General features: G+C 42.9%; 1 protein-coding gene across 1 annotated transcript in view; it reads left to right on the top strand.

The window, feature by feature from the left end:
* Positions 1 to 22,074, top strand: part of cep89 (centrosomal protein 89) — a 109,739-nt gene extending 87,665 nt beyond the window's left edge. Inside the window, exons 19-20 of the mRNA XM_079497739.1 lie at positions 1,825 to 1,994; positions 20,713 to 22,074. Of these exons, the coding sequence (XP_079353865.1) occupies positions 1,825 to 1,994; positions 20,713 to 20,869 (327 nt within the window). The 3' untranslated portion in view covers positions 20,870 to 22,074. The remainder of the gene's footprint in view (positions 1 to 1,824; positions 1,995 to 20,712) is intronic.
* Positions 22,075 to 26,940: the final 4,866 nt, after the last annotated feature.

Here is a 26,940-nt window from a genome sequence, read left to right as displayed (position 1 = left end):
GGAACCAGCTGGCCCGATACCTGAAAGCCAGACACACACAGTGTCGAAACCGAGTATTTTCTATACCTTCCTTGACTGAAACAGACTCTTCTTATGAGACCCTCCAGAAAAATGCGAGCAAAAATCCTTGATTATGCATCTTAAAATCCTTAATAATGCAGGCTAAAAACCTTTTTCATTTTGTGATGAAATATGTGGGGTTTCTGTGATTTAATGTGTGAAATTGTGAAAGTTGCAGAAATGTGCAAAATATGCGGGAGATTTTGAAATGTGACATATGCTAAAAGTTGCAAAATATGCAGAAAGTTGTGAATTATGCTAAATATGCAAGAAGTTGCAAAATATGCAGGGTTTTACGGTTAAATATGTGGGAAGTTTGTGCGATTATGCGCCCTTTTTGAAAATTTACCCCTGCATAATCTGCGCCATTTGGATGATTATGCGATTGCATGAACACATTTTTCTGGAGGATCTATCTTATGATCATACCGTGGGTCTGTGGCTGCTCTCCAAACACGTTTTTTTTGTTCAGAAGGTAAATATTGCAGAGACATAAGCTTCACAATTAGGCTCAGAGATAAGTTGAGACTATTGCACAATATGTCTGCGTCTGCTACGTGGAAGATGCTACAAGACCAAATTGTGAAAAATGTCTTTCATTACATTAATCTATTGCACACAAGCTACTGACAACTGAACTGATTGTCAATACATTGCCTAACACATTGCTATGCACACACGCATGCGCGCACACATCACACACACACACACACACAAACACACACACACACACACACACACACACACACGCACGTGCGCGCACACACACACATCCTTGTAATCGCACCCCCTTCTCTCTCCTGCACATCTCAGTCCTTTCAAACAGATATATCCCTACCACCTGTATGCACTGCACTGCACTGTGTGTGCGTGTGCGTGTGCGTGTGCGTGTGTGTGTGTGTGCGTGTGCGCGTGCGTGCGCGTGCGCGCGCGTACACAATGTGGATGCTAACCTTGCGTCAGTGTGTGCGTCTCCTCCTCCACTCGTCTCCGTTGCGACGTTCAAGTAAACACTTCCTTCTCAGCGCAGCGCAGCTACCCATCCATACACCGGCATACTGTATACGTGTGTGTGTGTGTGTGTCCAGGTCTGTCCAACAGCTAGGTCAGGGACATCCTGTACTTGCTCTGTCTCTGCTCTGTCACAGCTGAGCTGAGAGGTGGATAATGTATACGCTTAAGATTGCTCTGCCTAATGTCTCCGTCCTCCTCTTGTTCTCGCACCGTGAGAGTCTTAAGAGGTGGACATAGGATGTACTGTACAGTACAATGTGTCTGTTTGTCCTCTGTTTATCCTCCCGCTGTCTGTCTGTCTGTCCGCCTTTTGTCTTCTCATGATACCGGCAGGATGCGCAGAGACAAGCGGCGGTGGACACGCCACACGTCAAACAGCCGTGTCTCTTGTGCGTGTCCTCTTCTCCTCTCCTTTTGCCGGTCTTTTCCCGCTTTTAACCGCTGGAGACATACATATTTAAGCCGTAAGCTCCCTGGGTTCCAACAGTCGCATGTCTCCGTTCATCTCTCCTCCACTGTCTAGTCTGTCCTTCTGTCTGTCCTTCTGTCAGTCCTCCTCTCATCCCCCTGACGATAACAGTTGGTTAGTTCTTAAGTTGATGCGTGTGTGTGAAGCTGTGGGATGATCGCTTCCGTTGAATCATTGCTGTGTCTCTCTCTCTCTCTCTCTCGTCTGCACCCACCGCTTTCCCTCCTCCCTCTCGCTCTCCCTCTCCCCACTCCCACTGGTGTCCTTCCTCCTCCTTGCAGCTGTACCGGCGGCAGGCAGCGTCCAGCGTGGGAGCGATGGACCGGCGTCTGAGGCAGCAGGAGGAGGACTTCAGCGGGAGAGCAGCCTCCTATCAGAGAGAGATAGAACACCTCCACGCGCTGCTCAGAGACGGACAGGACTCCCTGCAACTCCTGCTGCAGCACAAACGGTACAATGTGTGTGCGTGAGCACGTACGTGTGCGTGCGTGCGTGTGTGTGTGTGTGATAGCGAAGAGGAAGGGAGAAAAGAGATGGGAAAGAGGGTGTGTGTGTGTGTGTATGTGTTCACACTGAGGGAGACAGAGAGTGATAGAGAGAGCAGTGGAGTGTGTGTGCGTGGCGTGCGTGGCGTGCGTTGCGTGCGTGGCGTGCGTGTGTGCATGCGAGTGAGAGGAAGAGAGGCAGATATGCAGTGACACTGATAACACAAACCAATTACAGGCTACTGAGAGGAGAGAGAGTCAAAGGACTGCTGCTGCAGATAGACCCATTTGATGCTCTCCTCTCTCCAGGTCAGCAGTGTAAGCAGTGTAAGCAGTACACATATATATCCACACACACACATTTCAGCCATTTGAAAATAGCAGATCTACAAGCTCACAATGTGTCGCGATATGACCCAATAAGACCTGAAGCCTTTTTCTAAATCCTCACAGTTTTCTGAAAAACGTGTTCATCGGTGCTTCTCAAACCGTGTCAAGGACTCCCAAAATTATAGTAGGCTACAGTATTTTGCCATGCACCACCATCTCAAAATAATTTGTTCCAGGGACCTCACGAAGCAAAGATTTGAGTTAGAAGGTTTCACTTTAAATTAAATATATATATTCATTATTCAAAGATTTGCACTAATTTTCACGATAAAAATGTATCATCATCTATGTGATGTGCTATGAGCTTGTACTGTATATCTGCTATTTTTTAACTATTTTATTGCTAAGTACGAACATATTCGTACCCCCTCTGCTAAGTACGAACATGTTCGTACCTAAGGCTTTACACCAAATATGAAACCGTTTCGCCGAAAATCACCTTTTAACATTGGCCCGGTTGCTAGGCAACACATCAGTCACCCCCAACACCAGGATTTTTGCACACAGCCCCATAGAGCTCCATTCAAAGTAGGATCTTATATGGCCATTATCTCTGAAACTACGAGCACTGTCCATGGTGGTGATGATCCATCCGAGGTTCAGATGTGATCTCATCGCTTCCGACATATTAACGTTTCTGGCAAAAGGTAAACAGCGCAGGCTAATGCTAATAAGCCGATCGTTACAATGGCGGTCTGCAAGCTTGGAAACAGGAAATGAAAATGACCAAATATAGAGAAATAGCCCTGGCAAGGCTTAACTACACTCTGCTGCCACCTAGTGGCACAAAATGAACGTGATGGTTAAAAGCTAAAAGTTGTTATTTCCAACAAAACAAGTGCTCCATGGCTATACGGTAGGGAATCTTCTTGCATGTGTTGTACAGTAAGCATAATATCCATAATATCTTATCCTTATGCAGAGATTAATAATAATAAAGGCTGTTTTATTGTTGTAAACGCCAAGACACAATATGATCACACATTGCACTGCAACATAACAGGCAGCGTCACACAACTGAACACATAGCTGTGCTCTACACTGCCCTCTACTGGTAGAATGTATTTGTGAATCTGGAATGGCAACAAAACTATATTTTGCAACAACACTGCAATTAAGTTATAGTTACTGTACATACATTATAGTCGCACCTAGGAGCAAGACTTCTACATGGCCACTGGAAACTGCAACGCACAACCACAGACTTATAATGTTGACCACTGGAAGCTGCCCAGTACAACCCCATTCTTCTGCTCTTGACCACTACACAGCTTCTTGACTTCATGAACCACGTCACAAAGTTACATGTTGTGAGCTTGTAGATCTGCTATTTGTGCCTAACATACCCTCTTGCCGTCTCTCCCTGTTGCTCTCTTCTTCTTTTTGTTGTGTTTAATTCCATCTGCCCTGCAGTCACAGCATCCTCAGTTCTCAGTATCGCCTCAGGAATGGCTCTCACCTCATTTTCTGGAGCTCGGCTTTCAGGAGCTGCTCCTCTCCTCTCCTCTCCTCTCCTCTCCTCTCCTCTCCTCTCCTCTCCTCTCAATCCAATTAAATGGCTTGAATCCTAAATGAAACAAAATGCCTACCTGCTCACTCATTGTACAGCTTCTTCAGATATCGACGTCTCTAAAGATTACAGTATAAATATAAGTTTAAAATGGTGTGTGCGTTTAGAGCTAGGGTAATTGATGCATAGACAAGCTGTGAGCTTGAGTGTCTAGCATTATTGTTTTACCATTTTAAAAGCAAAGCTTTATCAGATCTCATTAATTTGACCATCTCTCATCCATCAAGCCACATGCTTTGGGCATAGAATGAGGGTTTCTATATACAGTGGTTAGCCTTGAGGAATATTTGACTTTCACTGAACCTTTTCAAAATGCTGATGTTCAGAATCACATTACAAGTAAGGTGGGTGTAACGTGGTTGTGCAGGGCGGCTCATCATTGCAGTTGACCCTAGAACACTAAACATAAGTTTTGTTACACCATCACTAAACACGGGTATATTTTACCCAATATAAAATATTCCATAAAAAATATGTATCATCAAAATATATTGCAGTACACCAATACATGGCAACTTGAGGTACTCTTCTTTAATATTTCATCATGACTTTTCACAAAAAAAACTATGAAATAGATTTCATGGGGGGGCCTATCATGGTGCATATTATGTTTTAACTTTTCTTTAAAAAAGAGAAATGAAGTTCTCCTTTGGTCCACCCATTCCTAAGTGTGAGATTGGTCCAGTGGGAAAAAAAAATCTATTGTGGGTGTATTGGATTTTTTTTCCCTCTATCACACTATCACTAAACATAGTGAACACCTGCCTGTAGGAAAAATCAGGGATGTGGGCAGGGAAACAAACCTACCTTCTATGATGTCACTGAGCATCATGAAGGTACTGAAAGACCCACCCACCTCATCAGCAACATTATGAACATTGCAAAAATATAATCGCCTGGGTGAAAATCACCCATGTTTAGTGTTCTAGGGTTAAAAAGGATAGAGATAAGCGCATAAAGTCAATTATGTGACTAATCTGCATGATACAATTGTGGGTGCATAATATTTAAATAAATAAATAATAGGTCATGAATGTTATGTACATGTATAAATATAAAAAGGAGTCCACTTGTGTTAAACACACACACACACACACACACACACACACACACACACACACTGAGTCTATCAACAGATGGCTGACAAATCACCTCTATGTATGAATCCCAGATTCTCATAAAATGGCATACCCGTTTCTGTTCAGTGTAGGGAAGTAAGGGAACACAGTAGTATATATTCTCTCATCTGGTGTTTTGGTGATGGGGTGGAAAGCGCTGTCTAACACATTGGTCATAGGCATATGAGTCACCATTTTCACACTCATCATCTTTGTAGTGACAGTAAATGCCCTGTGAATGGGAGACGTGTCATCCCACTCCTATTCAGGATAGACATGTTTCATCACAGGATATACTGGTGATCACTCTGAATGTTTTTGTATTGATTTGCAGTGACAAGTGGACCATTCACTTGGGCCCTTTTCCCACCAAAATCAAGTTTGGTTCCAGAACCGGTTCCATTTAGGATCCTTGGAAGCCAGCGCTTCCAATAGTTTATAAGCAGAAAAATTGTAATGAAGCATCAATGATGCCTTCAACCTAAGGATAGATAGACCTGTATTTATTTTGTGTGGGGAATTAAATCGTCAATTGCAGTTAGTTTCCCAAAATAAACTTTGCAAGCACATTGGAAATAGAACCAATATGTAGGCTTTCAATCTGTTGTGAATGGGTACAGAATATCTAAAGTGGATATGAGGCTGTGTTTTAGACACATTTAGATCATTGGATGAATTGTTTGTATCGCATCTGCATCTTCGATCTGTAGAATGTTGACATGCCCACTGTGGTTCCCTGTTCAGGGATCTGTAGAATGTTGACATGCACACTGTGGTTCCCTGTTCAGGGATCTGTAGAATGTTGACATGCTCACTGTGGTTCCCTGTTCAGGGATCTGTAGAATGTTGACATGCCCACTGTGGTTCCCTGTTCAGGGATCTGTAGAATGTTGACATGCTCACTGTGGTTCCCTGTTCAGGGATCTGTAGAATGTTGACATGCCCACCACTGTGGTTCCCTGTTCAGGGCAAGTATTTTTTAGTTCCAGTTTCAAGACAACTTTTAGGGTTCGGAACCAATTATTTTCAGTTGAAACACTCTGAACTGGATCTAAATTAGGCAGACAGAAAGGAAAGGAACCAGTCCCATGCCGGTGGAGAAGGTGTATGGGTGTAATCGGCAAGAGAATACATGTGGGGAAGATTGACTTATGTAGAACAAAGCACTTTAGGATACTCCTAAAAAGAGTTTTTTGTAGCATCCTAAAGTGAGTTGCAATCCCCCGCTTTGTTCTACTTTGTCTGTTTTAACAGTTTGGCTCAGCACCAATGACGGAGGATGTGTGTGTGTGTGTGTGTGTGTGTGTGTGTGTGTGTGTGTGTGTGTGTGTGTGTGTGTGTGTGTGTGTGTGTGTGTGTGTGTGTGTGTGTGTGTGTGTGTGTGTGTGTGTGTGTGTGTGTGTGTGTGTGTGTGTGTGTGTGTGTGTGTGTGTGTGTGTGTGTGTGTGTGTGCGCGTGCGTGCGTGTGTGTGTGTGTGCGCGCGCGTGTGTGTGTGTGCGTGTGTGTGTGTACGCGCATGTCCCTATCAGGACAGGAGTCAAGCACAGTTGTTCCTGAGGGTTGTAATCACCCTTCCTGACCCCAATCAGTATGCTGCATGCAGGGGTCAAAGGTTCAAGGTTCAACTTTATTGTCAGCAATACCAGTTACAGAGTAAAAGGCACGTGAAATTCATTGTGAGTTAAAAAAAACATACAACAGCTACAGTCTAGTGTCAAATAATCTATGTAAAAAAACTAAGTGCAAGTTAAAACTATCATCTCTAAACTAAAACTACTGAAAAGTGCATGATCTCAGTGCAACTATGCAGAAAGCCTTAGATATATGACCATATAGCCCAGGCCTTGTAGTGTTCAGTGTCTATTCATAAGTCTGATGGCGGAAAAGAATGTGTTCCATAGTCTCTGTGTGCGGCTGGCGAGGCTGAGGAACCGGTTGCTTGGCCGCGGCCGCTTAAATGGTTCAAACAGGCTGTGGCTGGGATGATACTGTACACATCTTTAACAATCCGTTTTGTCTTTGCCACGCATCGGCTTTCGTATATTCCCTGGAGGGAGGGAAGCTCACCTCCAATTATACGCTGGGCTGCTTTCACTACCCTCTGTAGTGCCCTCTGCTGGCGGACAGTGCAGTTCCCGTACCACACGATGGTTCCACCCGTTAGGATGCTCTCGATGGTGCAGTTATAGAACAACCTCAGGATATGGGGCCTACTCTAAACACCCAGACACTCTAAACACCCATAGGGACAGACAGACGGACACACACACGCCAATTGAAGGAGCAGTGTGCACCGCAATCAAAAACTGACCCAGTGTTCAGCACTGTCCTTGGTGCCGAGATCTGTCCTCATTGTTTGTTTGTTTGTTTTTTTGTTTGTTTTGCGCCACTGAACTCTCAACGATGATGAGGGTGTTTGCACTGTAACCCTGCTATAATATTCCTCTCTGGACCCTTTTCCACCGGGGTTAAACCAGTTTGGTCCTTTTTCCCCTGCCTACGGTAATATTGAACCATTCCAGAGTGTTTCCACCCAAGATGAATTGGTTCAGAATTTCAGAACCATAAAAGTTGGTTCGGAACTTGAACCAAAAAAATGGCCGCCGGTTCCCTGAAAGCACTAAGGTTCCAAGAACCTAGAACGGAACCAGTTCTTTAGAAGTTATTTTGGTGAAAAAGGGGCCTCTATGTAGTTGTCAATGGACTGTTCCTTCTGACACAGTGTGGTCACATCCTGCGTTGACATTCTCAGTCGCTTGATGAAGCGTTGCTCTTCGCTTTGCATTGCATATTGCCAGTGGGGGAAAGTAACTAAGTACATTTACTCAAGTACTGTTCTTAAGTACGATTTTGAGGTATTTGTACTTTCCAATTTCCAATACTTTTACATTTACTCTACTACTACATCTCTCCTAGTTAGTTTTACTAGTTACTTTGCAGATTTTGATTATTGTTACAAAACATATAATCAAAATCATCTGCATTTCTTCATCTGCATCTGCATTTCTTCTTTCTCTCTACATTTTGTTTTATATTATTTCCCTCGTCTTTCTGTCCAGGTTTATGTTGAGCGGGGATGTCATATACAGTCTTATGAATAAGATAATAATAATAATGAGAAGAGAAGTGTTGTTAAAAAAGTGTTAAAAAGAGTCCGCACACCATTTTTATTCTTGAACTATCACTGTTTTTTATATGGCGCCCAGCCTCTTTTTCAGCCTCTTTTTCCACAAGAGAAGTGTTGTTGCCATGGTTTTATGAGCGATTCAGAAAAACACACACACACACACACACACACACACACACACACACACACACACACACACACACACACACACACACACACACACACACACACACGCACGCATGCATGCATGCATGCATGCACTGTACCACAACAATAGAAGACAGATTGCACTGGTCAACGTCCAACTATGAATGTGTGTGCACCTGTGTTGTTGTGAAACAGCTTGCTGCTGCTAACATTGGAATGGATAAATACAGTTTAAAAACAAAGTTTGGAAAAAAATGAACGGAGAAAGTAAATGAAAAACACAATTATTAAGCATGCACCTTATTTGACTGAGGTACCCAGTAAGGTACGGGTATTACGGGTTCATTTGGTTGCATTTTGTACACTCTCAGAGTCAAATGAACACTTTAACAGTGCTAGCTGGTTTAAACTGTTCAGAATTCAAAGCCCTGTAGATGTGAGGATGTCGTTGACTCAGCTTGTGATGAATATTCATGGTAGACCATCAGGGTTTCCTCTCATAAGTAGTGCTTCTCAAACGTTTTTTTTAATGTCAAGGACCGTCTTACCATTTATATTATATATGTCATGTGAAGCATGACAACAGTGTGTGAATGTACCAGTGTTCATTTTGTTGACTAAGACTAAAGCCCTAACCACACCAAAGGGTCAAGACGGTTTTAGCGTTGTCCCTGTGGTGTGATATGTCATGTTGACCCACGTTGACCCTAGTGATTCAACGCATCGAATTCAATGGCCCAAACCACACCAAAGGGGCAAGACGGTTTTAGCGTTGTCCCTGTGGTGTGATATGTCTTGTTGCGTGTTGACCCATGTTGACCCTAGTGATTCAACGCATCGAATTCAATGGCCCAAACCACACCAAAGGAGCAAGACGGTTTTAGCGTTAACTCCTTGCAACCGTTTGGACCCAAGGAGTTGCATGGTGACCCTTTGGTGTGGTTAGGACTAAAGACTTAATCCTATTTAGTCTTCTGAAAAACCTTAGTCGACTAAGACTAAATGGTGTGTTATTCAAAAGACTAAGACTAAATCTTTTCTGGCAAAATTAACATTGCATTGACTAAGACTAAAGACTAAGTCGACTAAGGTTTTTCAGAAGACTAAATGGTGTGTTATTCAAAAGACTAAGACTAAATCAAAATATTGTGAAACAATTAACACTGGAATGTACATGACCACTTTTACGTTTATCCTAAAAGGAGACTACTTTGTTTTAATTTTTTTTGCAAAAGCAAAAGTTATTCCATCTCCATCTCCATATCTTACAATAAATAGACAAAAAAAGAAAAACAGATCCCACATGAAGTGAGCATTAATTGCATTGTTTTATCGATAGTGCTTTTCAATTTCCAAAGCCTGCCCTGTGCTGAGGCTAGCAGCTAACGTGGTGGTGTGCATGCCCTGTGGCAGAGTGGGCATCCATGGTACATTCATGTTGGGTCGATACTGATGTCTTTATATGAGAGGCAGAAAACCAATCCTGTCCCAAATGTTTTTTATCTGTCTGGTGTCAAATAACGTCCCATGTGATCCCTGGACCAGCCAAGCCAATAGCATCCTCTGCCATCTCTTGCCCGCACAACCAATCACAACTAATGGCAGCCCTAATGGCTCTTTTATCCTCTTTTATCCATGTCATTCAGCCTGTTAGACATAATGGGCAGTATTATACGTGTCTTAAGTACCAGGTCTTATTACTTAACTTAAGACCTGGAGGCGTGATCAATGCCATTTGGCTATTATGAGTGGCCAAACAGCATTGACCACGCCTCCAGGTCTTAAGTTAAGTCATAAGACCTGGTACTTAAGACACACATAATACTGCCCAATATCAATGCTGTCTGGTGGAAACCTTGTATGTCCAAAACCATTCCTTTTGTATTATTACTAGAGGTTCGGGCCGCACTTTCTAGTAGCGTAGGCCCTCGCACCTAGTAGGCTACAATTAAGCAATATTACACCCGAGGGTCTGCTTTACTGTCACTAATGCACGCAGAAGTGCATTAATGACGTTAAAGCACGACCCTCGAGTGTAATATTGCAATTATACAACAGTTACCCTTAAAAACAAACACATCAACTCAATTTCATTATGACTAATACAAAACAATAGCCACTAAAAGTGTTCCAAGCACGGCTGATCTTTATGTTTTGATCATGCTCGTTTGAAGCACGGCTAGATGGCTACTTCAACCAATCAGATTGCTTCCTCGAAACGACCTATTGTATGTCATATGGCAGCCAAGTCTAGCGACATTTTAATGTTTGTTGAGAGCACTTTAAACAAACATTACCAGGCACCCACCACTTCACACGAGTGTGGTTCTTCATGTTAGTGATGATGTTCTGCAGCCTCGCCGTTATCAGAGTTCTGAAACAACCCATGCCAGGGGAGGTGGGGAGGGAGAGGCCACTTGGAAACCAGATGGTTCCCAGTTCGATCCCGGGCTCCCCCGGAGTTGGTGTCCTTGAGCAAGACGCTGAACCCCTAATTGGTTTCCTCCGCCATGGGTGCATGAATGTGTGTGTGAATGGGGTGCACAATGCATAATCTATGTCAATCTATAAATGCTCCATTTTCCATCAAGGCATGTTATTAGATTAAATGGATTTAGTTTTTATTTTTAGACTTAAATAAATGAATAAAAACATAAAAGGTTGAAATAATTATATGGAGATACTGTACAGGGTTTCTGCCTGACAGCAACAATATACAAAGTCAATGGACTGATCGGACTGAATCCCATCTACAGTATCATGACCTGTCACCATTTATCTCTCTGGTGCCATGGTGAAAAATACTACAATATTTTTATTTATTTGTTTTATTTATATATATTTTTTAAAGACAGCTGCCTGGATCAGTCATTCTGTTACAGTATGTGAGGTGATACAATTTCTATCATAACTGATAAGCATTAAGCACGATGGAAACAATGGTTAAAATTTAAAAAACAAAATGTTTCTTAATCTTATCCTAGCCTGTGTTTTTGTGTCTGTTACAAGCAGAATTCATTCATAGAGCATAGCGTTAGTTCTGTGAGACATGGCCAAAGCATTTTCCCAGCCAAAAACGTTGAGAACCCCTGATCTACAGTAATGCTCAGCTGTCAATGTGCCATAGTATTTATACGATTGTAATTGCTTCGTTTTGCCTATTCCTCCTACTCACAAGCCTGCATGGCAGGGCAGGGAGATCCCAGAACAGAGACATGAACAGAGACGGCAATCATAATGAGTGGTGAATATTGCAATTAGATCAACAGTTTTAATATGCAATTTAAACGTTTTATTTTTATGAAAGTGGTCCTGACATAATTATTATTGCCATTTGCCTGAACAGCAGGCGTTCTGTGACTCAGCTCGTCTCGACTCAGCCAGTAAGTTGTCACTTACTGGATTGGAAGAAAATATCCTTTGCAGTATAATTTAAGTATTTCACATGCTTCACCAACCAACGACTGCATTGAGGCCACCAAGAGACAGCAGACAATGATCAGCAGCCAGCATCCATATAAGACGATGTATTGAGCTGAAAGTGTGTGTGTGTGTGTGTGTGTGTGTGTGTGTGTGTGTGTGTGTGTGTGTGTGTGTGTGTGTGTGTGTGTGTGTGTGTGTGTGTGTGTGTGTGTGTGTGTGTGTGTGTGTGTGTGTGTGTGTGTGTGTGTCACAATTATTACATAATCATCTAATCGCAATTATTTGAGATAATCGCAATCATTTGAGATAATCGCAATTATTTTTGCAAAATCATCATAATTGTTTAAAAAAAGGAAAGAAAGAAATAGCAGCTCTACAAGCTTACCCTTCTGCTATAAATTATTAAATATGTCAGTAATTTCTTTGTACATTTAAGTTACTTGTCATATCTGCCCTGAGTCATTTTTGATTATGAAGCCTTAAAGGCAACCTGAAATTTCATTGTGTTTCATATTCATATCAGAGTTCCAATGTTCATTGCCAAAAACACAATTCAATCGTTAATCGCAATTATTTGTGTGACAATTAATCGCCAACTAAAATGTGTAATCGTGACAGCCCTATGTGTGAGACAGACAGACAGACAGACAGACAGACAGACAGACAGACAGACAGACAGACAGACAGACAGACAGACAGACAGACAGACAGTGGGTCAGTGTGGCTTGGGGAGAGGAAATGATATATGCATAATGGAGAAAAATAAATAAAAAGCAAAGCGACAGCCAAAGATAGAGGGGGAGGTATGAGGAGAGTGAAGAGGGGTTGTCTGCCACTGCATATGGCAATAAACATAAGAGAGATAGAGGGGGAGGTATGAGGAGAGTGAAGAGGGGTTGTCTGTCACTGCATATGGCAATAAACATAAGAGAGATAGAGGGGGAGGTATGAGGAGAGTGAAGAGGGGTTGTCTGTCACTGCATATGACAATAAACATAAGAGATAGAGGGGGAGGTATGAGGAGAGTGAAGAGGGGTTGTCTGTCACTGCATATGACAATAAACATAAGAGAGATAGAGGGGGAGGTATGAGGAGAGTGAAGAGGGTTGTCTGTCACTGCATATGGCAATAAACATAAGAGAGAGGGGGAGGTATGAGGAGAGTGAAGAGGGGTTGTCTGTCACTGCATATGACAATAAACATAAGAGATAGAGGGGGAGGTATGAGGAGAGTGAAGAGGGGTTGTCTGTCACTGCATATGACAATAAACATAAGATAGAGGGGGAGGTATGAGGAGAGTGAAGAGGGGTTGTCTGTCACTGCATATGACAATAAACATAAGATAGAGGGGGAGGTATGAGGAGAGTGAAGAGGGGTTGTAGATAGAGGGGGAGGTATGAGGAGAGTGAAGAGGGGTTGTCTGTCACTGCATATGACAATAAACATAAGATAGAGGGGGAGGTATGAGGAGAGTGAAGAGGGGTTGTCTGTCACTGCATATGACAATAAACATAAGAGAGATAGAGGGGGAGGTATGAGGAGAGTGAAGAGGGGTTGTCTGTCACTGCATATGACAATAAACATAAGAGATAGAGTGGGAGGTATGAGGAGAGTGAAGAGGGGTTGTCTGTCACTGCATATGACAATAAACATAAGATAGAGGGGGAGGTATGAGGAGAGTGAAGAGGGGTTGTCTGTCACTGCATATGACAATAAACATAAGAGATAGAGGGGGAGGTATGAGGAGAGTGAAGAGGGGTTGTCTGTCACTGCATATGACAATAAACATAAGAGATAGAGGGGGAGGTATGAGGAGAGTGAAGAGGGTTGTCTGTCACTGCATATGACAATAAACATAAGAGAGATAGAGGGGGAGGTATGAGGAGAGTGAAGAGGGTTGTCTGTCACTGCATATGGCAATAAACATAAGAGAGAGGGGGAGGTATGAGGAGAGTGAAGAGGGGTTGTCTGTCACTGCATATGACAATAAACATAAGAGATAGAGGGGGAGGTATGAGGAGAGTGAAGAGGGGTTGTCTGTCACTGCATATGACAATAAACATAAGAGAGATAGAGGGGGAGGTATGAGGAGAGTGAAGAGGGGTTGTCTGTCACTGCATATGACAATAAACATAAGAGATAGAGGGGGAGGTATGAGGAGAGTGAAGAGGGGTTGTCTGTCACTGCATATGACAATAAACATAAGAGATAGAGGGGGAGGTATGAGGAGAGTGAAGAGGGGTTGTCTGTCACTGCATGTGACAATAAACATAAGATAGAGGGGGAGGTATGAGGAGAGTGAAGAGGGGTTGTCTGCCACTGCATGTGACAATAAACATAAGATAGAGGGTGGTATGAGGAGAGTGAAGAGGGGTTGTCTGCCACTGCATGTGACAATAAACATAAGATAGAGGGGGAGGTATGAGGAGAGTGAAGAGGGGTTGTAGATAGAGGGGGAGGTATGAGGAGAGTGAAGGGGGGTTGTCTGCCACTGCATGTGACAATAAACATAAGAGAGATACAGTGTGATACAAATACCAGTGAGTAGATTAGAGTGCTCTGTGTGCTCAGATCTCATTTGCTGAAGGGGTGGAATAAACAGTACAATATTTTTAGACATACTGTAACACTTACTTAAGGTCGAGTCTATAATTATCACATTTATAGTGAATTTGAATGTGCTTGAGGCATTATAACACTCATTGTAAATGTTTATAATCATGTATGACAACTTATAACAACTTTTATCATGTAGTATAAGTACTGGTCATAATGCATTATAAGCTCAGTGGAACAGCACATTATAACTACCATAACTTAGTCAGCTATAAAGTGATTTATAATATAACTAGTGTAATGAAGCAGTATACGTTCGTTTCATTACAATGCATTATACTGAATTATAAATGACAGTGATTATAAATTATAGACCTGACTTTTAAGTAGCCTAAAGTGTTACCTGGTCGTTATTATAATCTGCTGTTCCACTCAGTTTGTAATGCATTATGACCAGCACTTATATTTATATATACAATTTACAATTTAGGCATTTAGCAGACGCTCTTAATCCAGAGCGACTTACATTAAGCAAGAACAAAAAGCATGGGAATACATCACATATAAAAAGCATTTATCAAGAAACATGCGTAAGCTAAGAACGTAGCTAGAACATATCTATATAATGACACTGTACATATAAACTATACATATATACTATACTATGCTGTACATATATACTATGAAGTGCTATGACTACATACAATGCAATTATTGTGCTGTCTACATAACATGCTATAAGTCTGTATCAAATGCTATCTAAGTCTAAAAAGTGCTGTCTAAGGGGGTAGGGTAAGTGCTATGGGCCATGGTGGAGTCTGAAAAGGTGGGTTTTCAGACTACGGCGGAAGATTGGGAGTGATGCTGCAGTTCTGACTGCAACGGGGAGTGCATTCCACAGTTTTGGAGCCAGAAGGGAGAAGAGTTTGGGACGTGTGGAGCGTTGTCCCGGCGTTTTTAGTGAGGGTACTTCCAGCTTCCCTGCATTGGCTGATCTGAGTGCGCGGGAGGGTTTGTAGGGTTCAATCATACTTGCAAGACCTCTGGTTGCTTTGAATGCCAGCATCAGGGTTTTGTATTCTGTGCGGGCAGCGACCGGGAGCCAGTGGAGGGAGCGGAGCAGGGGGGAGACATGTGAGAATTTTGGCTGGTTGAAGACCAAACGAGCTGCGGCATTTTGGATCAGTTGGAGAGGCTTAAGTGCACATGCCGGTAGGCCAGTGCAGTGTTGTTATAATTGGCTACTTCATAAACCTTGTTATCCTTCTTGCTGCCCAAGTGACTGGCCACATAGCTTCAGATGGTGGAGTTGTTAAATATTGTTAAATATTTAATAAGTTATGTAAATATTTCATATTTTTTTATGCACATCGTGCCAGTTTTGTAGAACTACTGTACATTTAAAAAAAGATGCAGACATAATGTTTCATTTTATTTTATTACTGTTTATTACGCACAGATCCATGCTTCACAAGTTAATTAGTAGGCACAGTTGACCTTTTGAATAATACCTAGTCTTGCGTAGCCAGGCTACTATTAGAGTTTTGAACTACACCTCCCGAAACTGGAGAAAGGAAGCTGTCATCTGTTCTTCATTTACATTCATAAAAATCACACCTGTGTGAAGTGAGGGGCGCTCTAATCACACATAATCATACATCATCTCATTCCGGCCAATCACAATTTGCGACCTCACCTTCGTCTTCAACGTTTGTGTTTACACAATGTTTGTTTACACAAACACTCAAAGCTGGCCATTCATTGTCAATGGCATTCAATGTTTGTGTTAACACAATGTTTGTTTACACAAACCCTCAAAGCTGGACATAGGAGGGCCCTCCGAAATATACAGTCTGGTTCAAGCTACTATAGGCAGTAGTATTGCGGGTGAGGTTACCTGATTGTTGTCAGTGAGCTGCCTGATTAGGAGCAGATTTCACACAGAGTCCGTTTGATTCAAACTGTTCCCGAATACGATTGCCTGGTCCCCACAGGCCATGATTCACATTGGCCTTGATTCTTCCACACCCGAATACACTTCATTTAACTCTATTCAATGCTTTCAATCGGTCCCGAGACTACCTCCATGCGGAATGGTTGGGTGATCCACTCAGGTTAATTCAGTGAGGATTCAGATTGAATACTTCCATACTGTGTGCTTGCATGTCGCTGAGGAATTCATGTTCAACTTAATGGTTTAACTGCTTGTGACGTAACGTTCCGTCTGATAAGTTTTATTATTGATATCAAACCGGATCGCTGATTTCTATTTTTTTTTTTTGCTTGGCTTGGCCTTTCCTTCTTTAGCGATCCTAGACCGGGTTGCTCAACCGCGCTCCCGTCCACCTCCAGGGCTGGACTGGCCACAGGTCATACCGGGCATTTTCCCGGTGGGCCGCGACCATAGATCAGGCCGCCAGTTGATATTAACCTGCGGGCCGCATTAGGTGAAGGTGGGGGCCACATGTGGCCCTCAGGCCGCCAGTTGATATTAACCTGCGGGCCGCATTAGGTGAAGGTGGGGGCCACATGTGGGGGCCCAGTGTGGAGGGATGGTATGACAGACTGACTGGTATAAACAGTGCCCCCAGTGGGGAGGGATGGTATGACAGACTGACTGGTATAAACAGCGCCCCCAGTGGGGAGGGATGGTATGACAGACTGACTGGTATAAACAGCGCCCCCGGTGTAGAGGGATGGTATGACAGACTGGTATAAACAGCGCCCCCAGTGGGGAGGGATGGTATGACAGACTGGTATAAACAGTGCCCCCAGTGGGGAGGGATGGTATGACAGACTGACTGGTATAAACAGTGCCCCCAGTGGGGAGGGATGCTATGACAGAGAGACTGGTATAAACAGCGTCCCCAGTGGGGAGGGATGGTATAAACAGCACCCCCAGTGTAGAGGGATGGTATAAACAGCGCCCCCAGTGGGGAGGGATGGTATGACAGACAGACTGACTGGTATAAACAGCGCCCCCAGTGGGGAGGGATGGTATGACAGAGAGACTGGTATAAACAGCGCCCCCAGTGGGGAGGGATGGTATGACAGACTGACTGGTATAAACAGTGCTCCCAGTGGGGAGGGATGGTATGACAGAGAGACTGGTATAAACAGCGTCCCCAGTGGGGAGGGATGGTATGACAGACTGACTGGTATAAACAGCGTCCCCAGTTAGGAGGGATGTTATAAACAGCACCCCCAGTGTAGAGGGATGGTATAAACAGCGCCCCCAGTGTAGAGGGATGGTATAAACAGCATCCCCAGTGTAGAGGGATGGTATAAACATCCCTCAACTGTAGGCTGGGGGCCACATGTGGCCCCCAGCCTACAGTTGATATTAACCTGCGGACCACATTAAGTGAAGGTGGGGGCCACATGTGGCCCCCAGGCCGCCAGTTGATATTAACCTGTGGGCTGCATTAAGTGAAGGTGGGGGCCACATGTGGCCCTCAGGCCGCCAGTAGCCCATGTATGGGATAGGGGATACATTAAAAAAAAAAAAATCTTCTCCCTGTGATGTGGCCCCCTCAGTGGTTGTGGCCCTACGCGACCGCTTATACCGCTTATGCCTAGAACCGGCCCTGGTATTAGGGCTTGTTTGTTTGTGTGTGCCTTGACGGAGTGGGTGGTAGAGTTTCTGCTATCTGCGCGCTGGTTGTGGTGGGCCGGTCTGGGCCAAATTCACGCGAAAATGACCGGGCCGAATTTTTGTCCCAGTCCAGCCCTGTCCACCTCCCATTATACAGGCTGACTAAAAAGCTGAATAACTCCTAATCTACGGAGCTCTCCATGGTTTGGATGAAATGCGCGATGTTCGGAGGTTTTTGCTGATTATCCGGTGGTTTAGATGGAAACATTGGCACTTTCTAGAGCAAGGATGGCTTCATTTTAGCTCGCTAGCATCGACGCTATTTATTTAGCATTAAGATGGACGCTCCAAACAGGATGTCAGTCCCAGTGTGTGCTTCATTGAAATAGGCTCGGCAGTCTGCGGTTGGCTCTGTGTCCAGCAGGTGGCAGCATATGGGTTAAATCCACCTTTCATTGTTTTCTTTGTCAATTTAAGTATTTTTGAGGGGCGCCAGCCCCCCCTATACACAGGTTTAATGTTTGTCTTTAGTTCAATGTTTGTTTTGTAAACGCCATTGACAATTAAGGGAAAATGTACGTCATAATGTGCCTCATTACGTCATATTGTCTCTTTATTCTTAATGGCGTTTAATGTTTGTGTTTGTTTTACATCACCATTACATCACCTAATCAGCATGAGTTAGACTTTAATATATTAGCGCCCCTCACTTCACACGGGTGTGATTTTTACTATTTTTAGGATCCTATTCTACAAAAAAGAATGAACTCTTTTCTACGTTTGCAAGCTAGCAGCTGGGAAGTGTGAGAACAATGCAAGTAGACCATGGGTTACAAGTAATGCATGTTCACATTTTCTAAATGTGCTGACCAGTTGAATTAACTATGTTCACTGCTGGAGGGTGCACTTGCTGTTTATGCCTATAGATGAGTTTTATGGTATGTTTTCATTAATAATTCATATTCATCTTTTGCCTGTGATATTCTCAACTAATTAAACCTTCCTCTGCCTACATAATGTCAGGCATGACAAAGGCCTGACATTATGCATGCTATTTTCTTTATTAATGGTGACGTGTGCAAAACCAGATACCAGCCTCCACATATTTTCTGTATTTACAGTACAAACTTCGAATAAATATTTGATCTGGGAAGCTTTTTGTTTTGAAAACGTAAGGTTCCTGTCTGGCCTATGGAACAGTGCAAGTTTGGATTGCATGCCCCACCTGGTTTTGCAATAGCCATTGTACCTGTATGTCTGGCTGTGTCCCTTTCATGCCTATGTATAGACGCCTTAAGAGACGACGTCACACTGATAAGAAATAGGATGCGCACGCATAGCGGCAGCAGCACAAGAACCCTTCCTCTCATAAGATGCAATGGAAAAGTTCTAACTGCACTCACGTGTAAAAAATGCCCCATCAAACTTTCAGATGCTGTTTTTCTCCCAGTGTGGAGGAAGAATGATTAGGATTTTTATTGTGATCTCTCAGCCTTGAAATATATAGTCCTTGGTTTCTGTTGTGTTTGAACAATAATAGCAATTAAAAACAGTTGTCCTCAAAACCACACCTCCAGTCGTGTCAGTAAATATGGTAATAATAATACGGCTATACAATTCTGCTCATATAACTTATTTTACCCCTCCTCGAAGTAGGCTAATAATCACATTCTAAAAGTCCAGTTTAATGTAAATTTGGAATGGGATGTGGGGGCCGTAAGGGACCGGGATATCGGATAGGCCTGATGGCAGCATGCACAAGATCGGCTTAGTTTAGTAGTTTACAAGATTAGCTGCAAACAGACACACAAATGCAAGAATCTTCTGGCAGAGATTAATGATGTCCGCAGAAGGCCTGTGCAGCAGGTTTACATTTATTCTAGCTACTATAGTGCTGTTGGCTTTGCTGCCTTCATCACAGTGTCATAGCAGGATAAGCACAGCTGCAGCTAATACAATTCATCTTGGGTAGCCTACTTTATTTCAGGTGTACCAATTTACATTTAATCAGATTAATTTGAGTCATGCAAACTTTAATGCAGATTAACAATAAAGCCATAGAACATTGAATTATTTTTAGAGAAATGCAAACATTGTGTTTCAGTTTACTTTAGAGCCATGCACACATGCATTTGAGTTTTACATTCAGTTCAAACGTTTGAGTAATGCAAGACTCTGAACTATAAGGTCCAAAGGTCCCATTCATTTTCACCAGAGAAATGAGATAAAAATGATCCAGATGTATTCAACACACAATATTTAACATCAACATGATTCTAATCTTGCTGAAGCTTATTTTACATTTTGACAGATATACATATTTATTCCAGTATGGCTGGAATGAAAGCTACAAGTGGTCACACTCACACCAGACAATTTAATTTCCCTGTAGAGGAGATGGTACACTAGGCTCGATGGAGTACTAGTGTATTTTTTATGCCTGACCCCCAGAGATTTCAGACTTAAAGTCTGATGCGAAGGCATCTCAATCAATTTATTTCTCTCTTTCAGTATCTCTAACTCTAACCTCTCTTCTCTCTCCTCTCCCCATCTCTCATTTTGTCTATTCTCATTTCTCCACTTATATCCTATCTCTCCTAATCTCTCCTCCTGGTCAATTTTAGTTTTCTCTTTTTGTCTCTGTATCTTAATCATTAATCAAATCCCTCTCATCCACAAGCTAAACCTGCTTGTCTCGTGTGTCCTTCTCTTCTTAACCTCCCCTCCCTTCCCTTCTTGTTTTCCTCTCATCCCCAGGTCAGTAGAGGAGGAGTTGGAGGTGGTGTGGCAGGCAGCGACCAGGGAGAACCAGACCATCAAGGAGACTCTGTTAGAGTGCGGCCCCAACAGGATGCTCCTCTGTCCGGCCCCTAGCCAATCCTCGTGGGCCCCAGAGGAGGAAGAGGAGGCGTGATACCCCCCTCCCCCCTCCCTCCTCGTGGGCCCCAGACGAGGAAGAGGAGGCATGATACCTCTCCCCCTCCCTCCTCATGTCCACCTTCGCTTCTCCCAGAAAAGCTCAAGGTCTCCTCCCTCCTACCCTCCTATGTCTCCTGGCTCCTTTCCCTCCAGCGGAGCTCCATGTTTGATTTGAACTCACAGACACAGACTGACTCATCTGACAAGAGAAAATCACAGACCTGATTTGTATTCCCAAGACAGAGAAAACCACCCCTTACACATAATGAGTTCAGGAAGTAACCACTGTGGAGCCATACGCCCAGCCACATTATCCAGTCATTCTTTAAAACAGCAAGTTGAGAAACTTCCCTCTGGAAAAACCTCAAGAACAATATCTACCCTGCGGAAGTGCCCGTGAGCAAGGTGTCAGTTCCCAACAAGCTCTGGGGGGTCTTGTGCTGTGACCCTGTGCTCACATTTGTATGTGGAACAAACAAGACGGCAAGGAATGGACACTCATTCAGAGCCTAATGCTCCTTCATCAGAGTAAACTGCACTGAAACATGTATGCGTTTTGCAGTGTTATACATGATTGTTAACATATCATTGCTGTGGGACACAAACCTTCTATCTCTTATTTTTTATCTTTAATCGATCAGTTATCTTTGCTATTGTTGGAACCTTTTTGAAGGGCGCTAGCCCCTCCTAAATTCAGCTATAGTGTAGATTTTTGTCCTAACACAAACATTAAATGCCATTGACAATGAATGGAGAATTTATGTTATATGTAGACGAGCAAATCGGCTAATTTGTGCTAACACAAAGATTAAATTAGCATATTTTTTGAACGCCTCCTATATACAGTTTTCGTCCCGTCACGTCTCACATTTGCCATTGACAATGAAAGGAGAATTTACGTCATATGTGCCAAACAAATGACGTAAATTCGTGGCAACACAAACATTAAATGCCATTGACAATGAAACGATATATGTAGTCATATGTAGACGAGCAAATCGGCTAACCATTCACGTAAATTCAGTTGTCATCTTACATGCATGGTGAAAAGATGAGTTTTTTTTAACATTGTATCATCATGGTTAAAAGATAATAACTTAGTATATACATTTTCTATTGGATGATGTACGACGACAAGAGCGCCCCTCACTTCACACGGGTGTGATTTTTGTTTTACATCATGAAGATGTATGATGATAAGAGCGCCCCTCACTTCACACGGGTGTTTTTTTTCTTATTATTATTATTTCGCCTATAATGCCATACTGTACCCAGTGTCTGTCTGTGGGTTTTATAAATATTTCGCTTGTGACTAAATAATGACTACATTGGATCCATTGGAATACTGGTTCTTTCCTGATAAGTAATAAGGGTTTTAGACATACATGGTTTCTGCCCGACATTGATGATACAGTATAGCGGTTAAATGCAGTGCTTTGCCAACAGGTGGTACAGTTTTAAGTTGTTTGTCATTAAGCTCTTCAGATTTGCTGGCTGTCTAGGACAGATGGTTTAGGCCTGTCTCTTCTGTAGGGCTGATGGTTTGTGTTTGGTACAGCTGTGGTGGTCATAGAGGTCTGTGTTTCACATGTTACCGCTCAGTGTTAATTAAAGGGAAACCAATTAGACCAAGAGACATTTTATAAGGCACTTTTCTGTTCTGGATTGAGCGTTAGCTGCAATACTGTCAAAATCATTGCTGAGGAATTTTCTCTGTATATTATTATTCCTCTTGGCTCAGATCCTTCATACTTCTATTTTAAACTCAACCAGATTGAAAGTTCTTTATGTGTGTTAGACCTTTTTTTACTGACTTTTGAAGGCGATCACCTTCGAGATGCCATAGCTGTTCTTTTGGGACTAATAAAATATTGTGTGTGTCTATCCTCTTTTTGGAAGTTTTATTTGAAGCTTTATCGAGAGACTTTTCTTCATTACTCACTCAGTGAGCTGTTCGTCTGTCCAGGGAAAGTGGACTGAACATAAATGCTATTTTACAGCCACTGTCACTGTAATACATGAATAAACTGAGTGTACACTTATAACCTCCGTACAACAACACTTTTCTAGGACATCTCCCCCACTCCACCCCCAATGACATCACTGCCCCATCATGACATCATTATTCCTCTGCCATTATTGACCCTCTATGATGTCACCATCCATTAACCACATGAACCTAAACGTCCCTATTCTGGGGCAAGCATTCAGTGAAAATAGCAGATCTTAAAAGCTGACTGACTGACTCGACAGAAAAGGTCCACTCCGCACATTTAATGTACCACCACTTGCCAGCAGGGGATAGCATTTCTACTGTTTCTACAGTAGCCCGGGCTGTTTGCTATCAACCCGGGGAATCAGTAATTAATTGCTGATTTATAACACTGTGAATAATTGCGACCGAAGGTCACAGTTAACTAGGGAACCGCGCATTTCCCGTCAGTGTGTTGGTTGCATATGGTGCCCAGGTCTCGTGACATCATGTGACATCATCAGGGATGGAGATGTGGACACCCTGATGTCATAGTAAATGTGACCTGCTGTCGCAGTTAAGTCCATATTATCCCTGATGTCATCCCTTAGGATACATCATGTTGATCCTTCCCCATCCATCCTTCCTCTTCCATGTCTCCCTTATTGTATACCTGTCCATTCAAATTTCAAACTCTAGACAAGCCTGCCCCAAAGTTATTAGTGCAGCCGCGCCCGGCAGCCGGCGAAAACTAGAGTTCTCAACAGGCCTGAAAATTAAGGCCCATCAAACCCTATACACTCAAGAGAATGTCCCCGCTACCACTCTTAGATCTCCATACTGTATGGAGCTGACCTGTTCTGACATTCTATATGTTGATCTGACTTCATCAAACCCTGTACACTCAAGACATGCACCTTATATGGCCAGTACATAATTCATTCCATGTTGATCTGACCCCCCATGCCAAAGCGACAGCGCTCGCCCAGCAATCTGCCATCAACGATGCCCTCAGGCATCTCACTGGTATATCTGACTGTGTTGGAGCAAAAGAACAAATTATGTTACTAATATGTAAGGTAATCAGTAAACGTCAAGAAACCTATTTAAAGGAATCCACTCAATGATGGACTAAGGCCAAGGGTTTTAATTTGTTTCTCACTCATACAGGCAGGCAGCCCAGACCATAGACCCCGCCCCACCCCACTCCATTGGGTGAACTGCTTCTCTGCTGGCACTGGCAGCCCTGTTAGTGGGACATGCATGGGCTACTGTGATTGGATTCATATTTTTGAACAGGGAATTATTTTCCTGGTCTCTCGAGGGGGCGGGACTGCGACGCTCTATAGTATGTCATCAAAAAGCATGATTTTCATTTAAAGAAAATATTGTCGAAAACTCAACAAGTTTGTGTTGGCTAGACCTCACTCTCGCAAAGTTGGCCGAGTCTCGCTATCCCTCTCCTTCATGACTCACCCGTCTAACGTCATACACACACTGAACAAACACGTTTGTGCGCCATAGACGGTGTGCGCACACCAGGGCCGGATTAACACCTCTGAGGGCCCCTGGGCACTGAAGCTCGAAGGGCCCCCCTTCACGCGCGCGCAACATTTTAGCTGTTTCGGAGCCGTTTTGGGGAAGTTTTATGCCGTTATATTGACCTATTTCCGGTCGCCTACCCCCCCCCCCCCACCCCCCAGAGTGACAGCCAATCTAGCGCATTGTTGCTGCTTTACACACAATTGCACTTTTCAGCTGCCCTTCTCACGAACAATAAAACACTAATCTTTTTAGACACCATTTATTTAATTCGGATTAGCAGGGAAATTGTGGAGCTTTTTTTGAGGGGCCCCTGGTGCCCAAGGGCCCCTGGGCACGTGCCCAAAGTGCCCATATGGTAGATCCGGCCCTGGCGCACACATTGAACAATCACAAGTGCGCACTCAACAGTGAGAAATGTCTTCCTTTATTTTCCTTTACCGATTATTTGACAAAGGTCACAGTCATTCAAATAGTGTCTATTCATGCTTGTGCAGCTGGCTCTCTCTGTCTTTTGTGGATTCAATTAAACTTCCTCCATCCATTTCAGTAGTTTTTATAGTATATAACATATGTTTTGCTCAGCCATGTCTTCTGTCACATTACCAACCACATTAAAGTAAAACAAAGAGGCTTCAGTGTAGCTATCTACTTTTACTTTTACTACTAACTTGTAGTGTAGCTACAAAAAAAAAAGCTCAGTTACTTTTCATGATGAGATGAAGTGTCAAACCAGTGCCAGTGTTTTGAAAGAATATTTACAGCTCTAATTTGGGTTCAGTATTAACATATTTCTTCCATCAGTACTATGAAACATTTACTTCAAAGAAAATAGGATACCATGTAATTCAACCACAAAGGCAGACATGGAGGCAACTAGTAACCAAGTGTACCTTGTGAAAAGGATAACATATATAATTCATGAGTCATGTAGCTGGTAACAGAATTAAAAATAGCACATATTGTAGATGTTTCCACCCAACAGCAACAACATGTGAACAGGTAACCAACCAGTGGTCAGGAGGTGCACGCACATCCCAGGCTAATTCAACGGGTGGTTGAACAAAATGAACAGACTGCAAAATAAATAATAAGTCTGCACACTGTTTTGTAAGCTCGTTTCGGCATCTCTGTGGCCTTCGTCAGGTATATTCTGAATATACCCGACGAAGGCCACAGAGGCCGAAACGTTGTGTACATCTGCGGAGTAACAAGAATCTTTCTCTCTGCTGTCTTTGTCCTGTCTCTGTCTATCATTGCCGTCTCGTGTCTCTCATCCACTGCTATCCAATAACACAAAAAGTCCTTGGAAAGTATTGGGAAACAAAGTGTAACCTTTACCCCACCTCATATCATATTCAGAGTTGAATCATACTTTATTGAAAAGAACAATGATCTAAAATGTACAGAATTATATTGACAAAAGGATATCACACATTCAGAATAATATCCTTTGGGCAACAGAATTTATGTTGTCCACATTTGACACTTTAAGTAAGATTAGTACAGAGACATAGAAATCAATAAATACCATATTTAATAAACATGCCAGACAGACAGAGAGATACAATGATGAACTCCTATGATAAAAACGTAACGTATAACAGCAGGGGATGAATGAGACATTCAAAAACAGTTGCGGTACATCTATAGCCTGTACACTCTTATCAACGGAGATGGCAGCATACACCAAAGTTTGTTTTGGCTTACCGAAACCGAACAAGTTCTCAGACAAAATTATATTATACTCCATGCAGCTCCTCTTTGAGGGCTTTATACCTCCTGTATTATGACTGTGGGAATAAAACAAACCACATCACGAGCACCTTATATTTTGGACCAATCAGACATGATGTTCACATTGGTGTGTCCTACGGTGATGTCCAGCTAGTTAGGGCATTCTTAGATGTGAAAGAAGTTATGAAACAAACTGGCAAGGCAATGCCGTTTGCTTTGCAATTACGTCATTTTCATGACATGGCTCTGCAGTCTATAGCCTAGTGCTAGTGTTAAGGGGTGAGTATTCATACTTGAAATCTTTAACTAGCAGCTGCATGTCTCTCAGTGCAGTGACATTCTGTGATTATTTGCCATAATCACATTAAAAAATGTATAATTTTCGGCCAAATACAAAGAGACTGAGCGTTGGGGGGTGCGCCAGCTACACGTAGGTCAGGAGGTAACAGGGCCAAAAACGTTTGGGGACCGCTGGTTTAAGGAGTACTTTGATGACTCAGGGACTAGAAGTGGACATACTGTAGTGCAGACTGAACCACTATCTTCATACAGTACAGTGTACATCATGTACATCATCTCTGGTTGTTTGATAAAGAACCACGTGTTCAGAATCAGAGTAGCCTAAGTGTAATTTACCGTCTGATGATTGTAAACAGCAACTGACATCCAATACAGTACAGTGAGAAATTTGTGCGTGCGTGCGTGCGTGTGTGGGTGTGTGCGTTTGCGTGCGTGTGCTCGTGTGCGTGTGTGTGTGTGTGTGTGTGTGTGTGTGTGTGTGTGTGTGTGTGTGTGTGTGTGTGTGTGTGTGTGTG

This window comes from Electrona antarctica (assembly GCF_951216825.1).
Source record: "Electrona antarctica genome assembly, chromosome: 3".
In the NCBI taxonomy this organism is placed as follows: domain Eukaryota; kingdom Metazoa; phylum Chordata; class Actinopteri; order Myctophiformes; family Myctophidae; genus Electrona; species Electrona antarctica.
The sequence above is the reverse complement of the archived record's forward strand: the minus strand, read 5'-3'. Positions and strand labels throughout refer to the sequence as shown.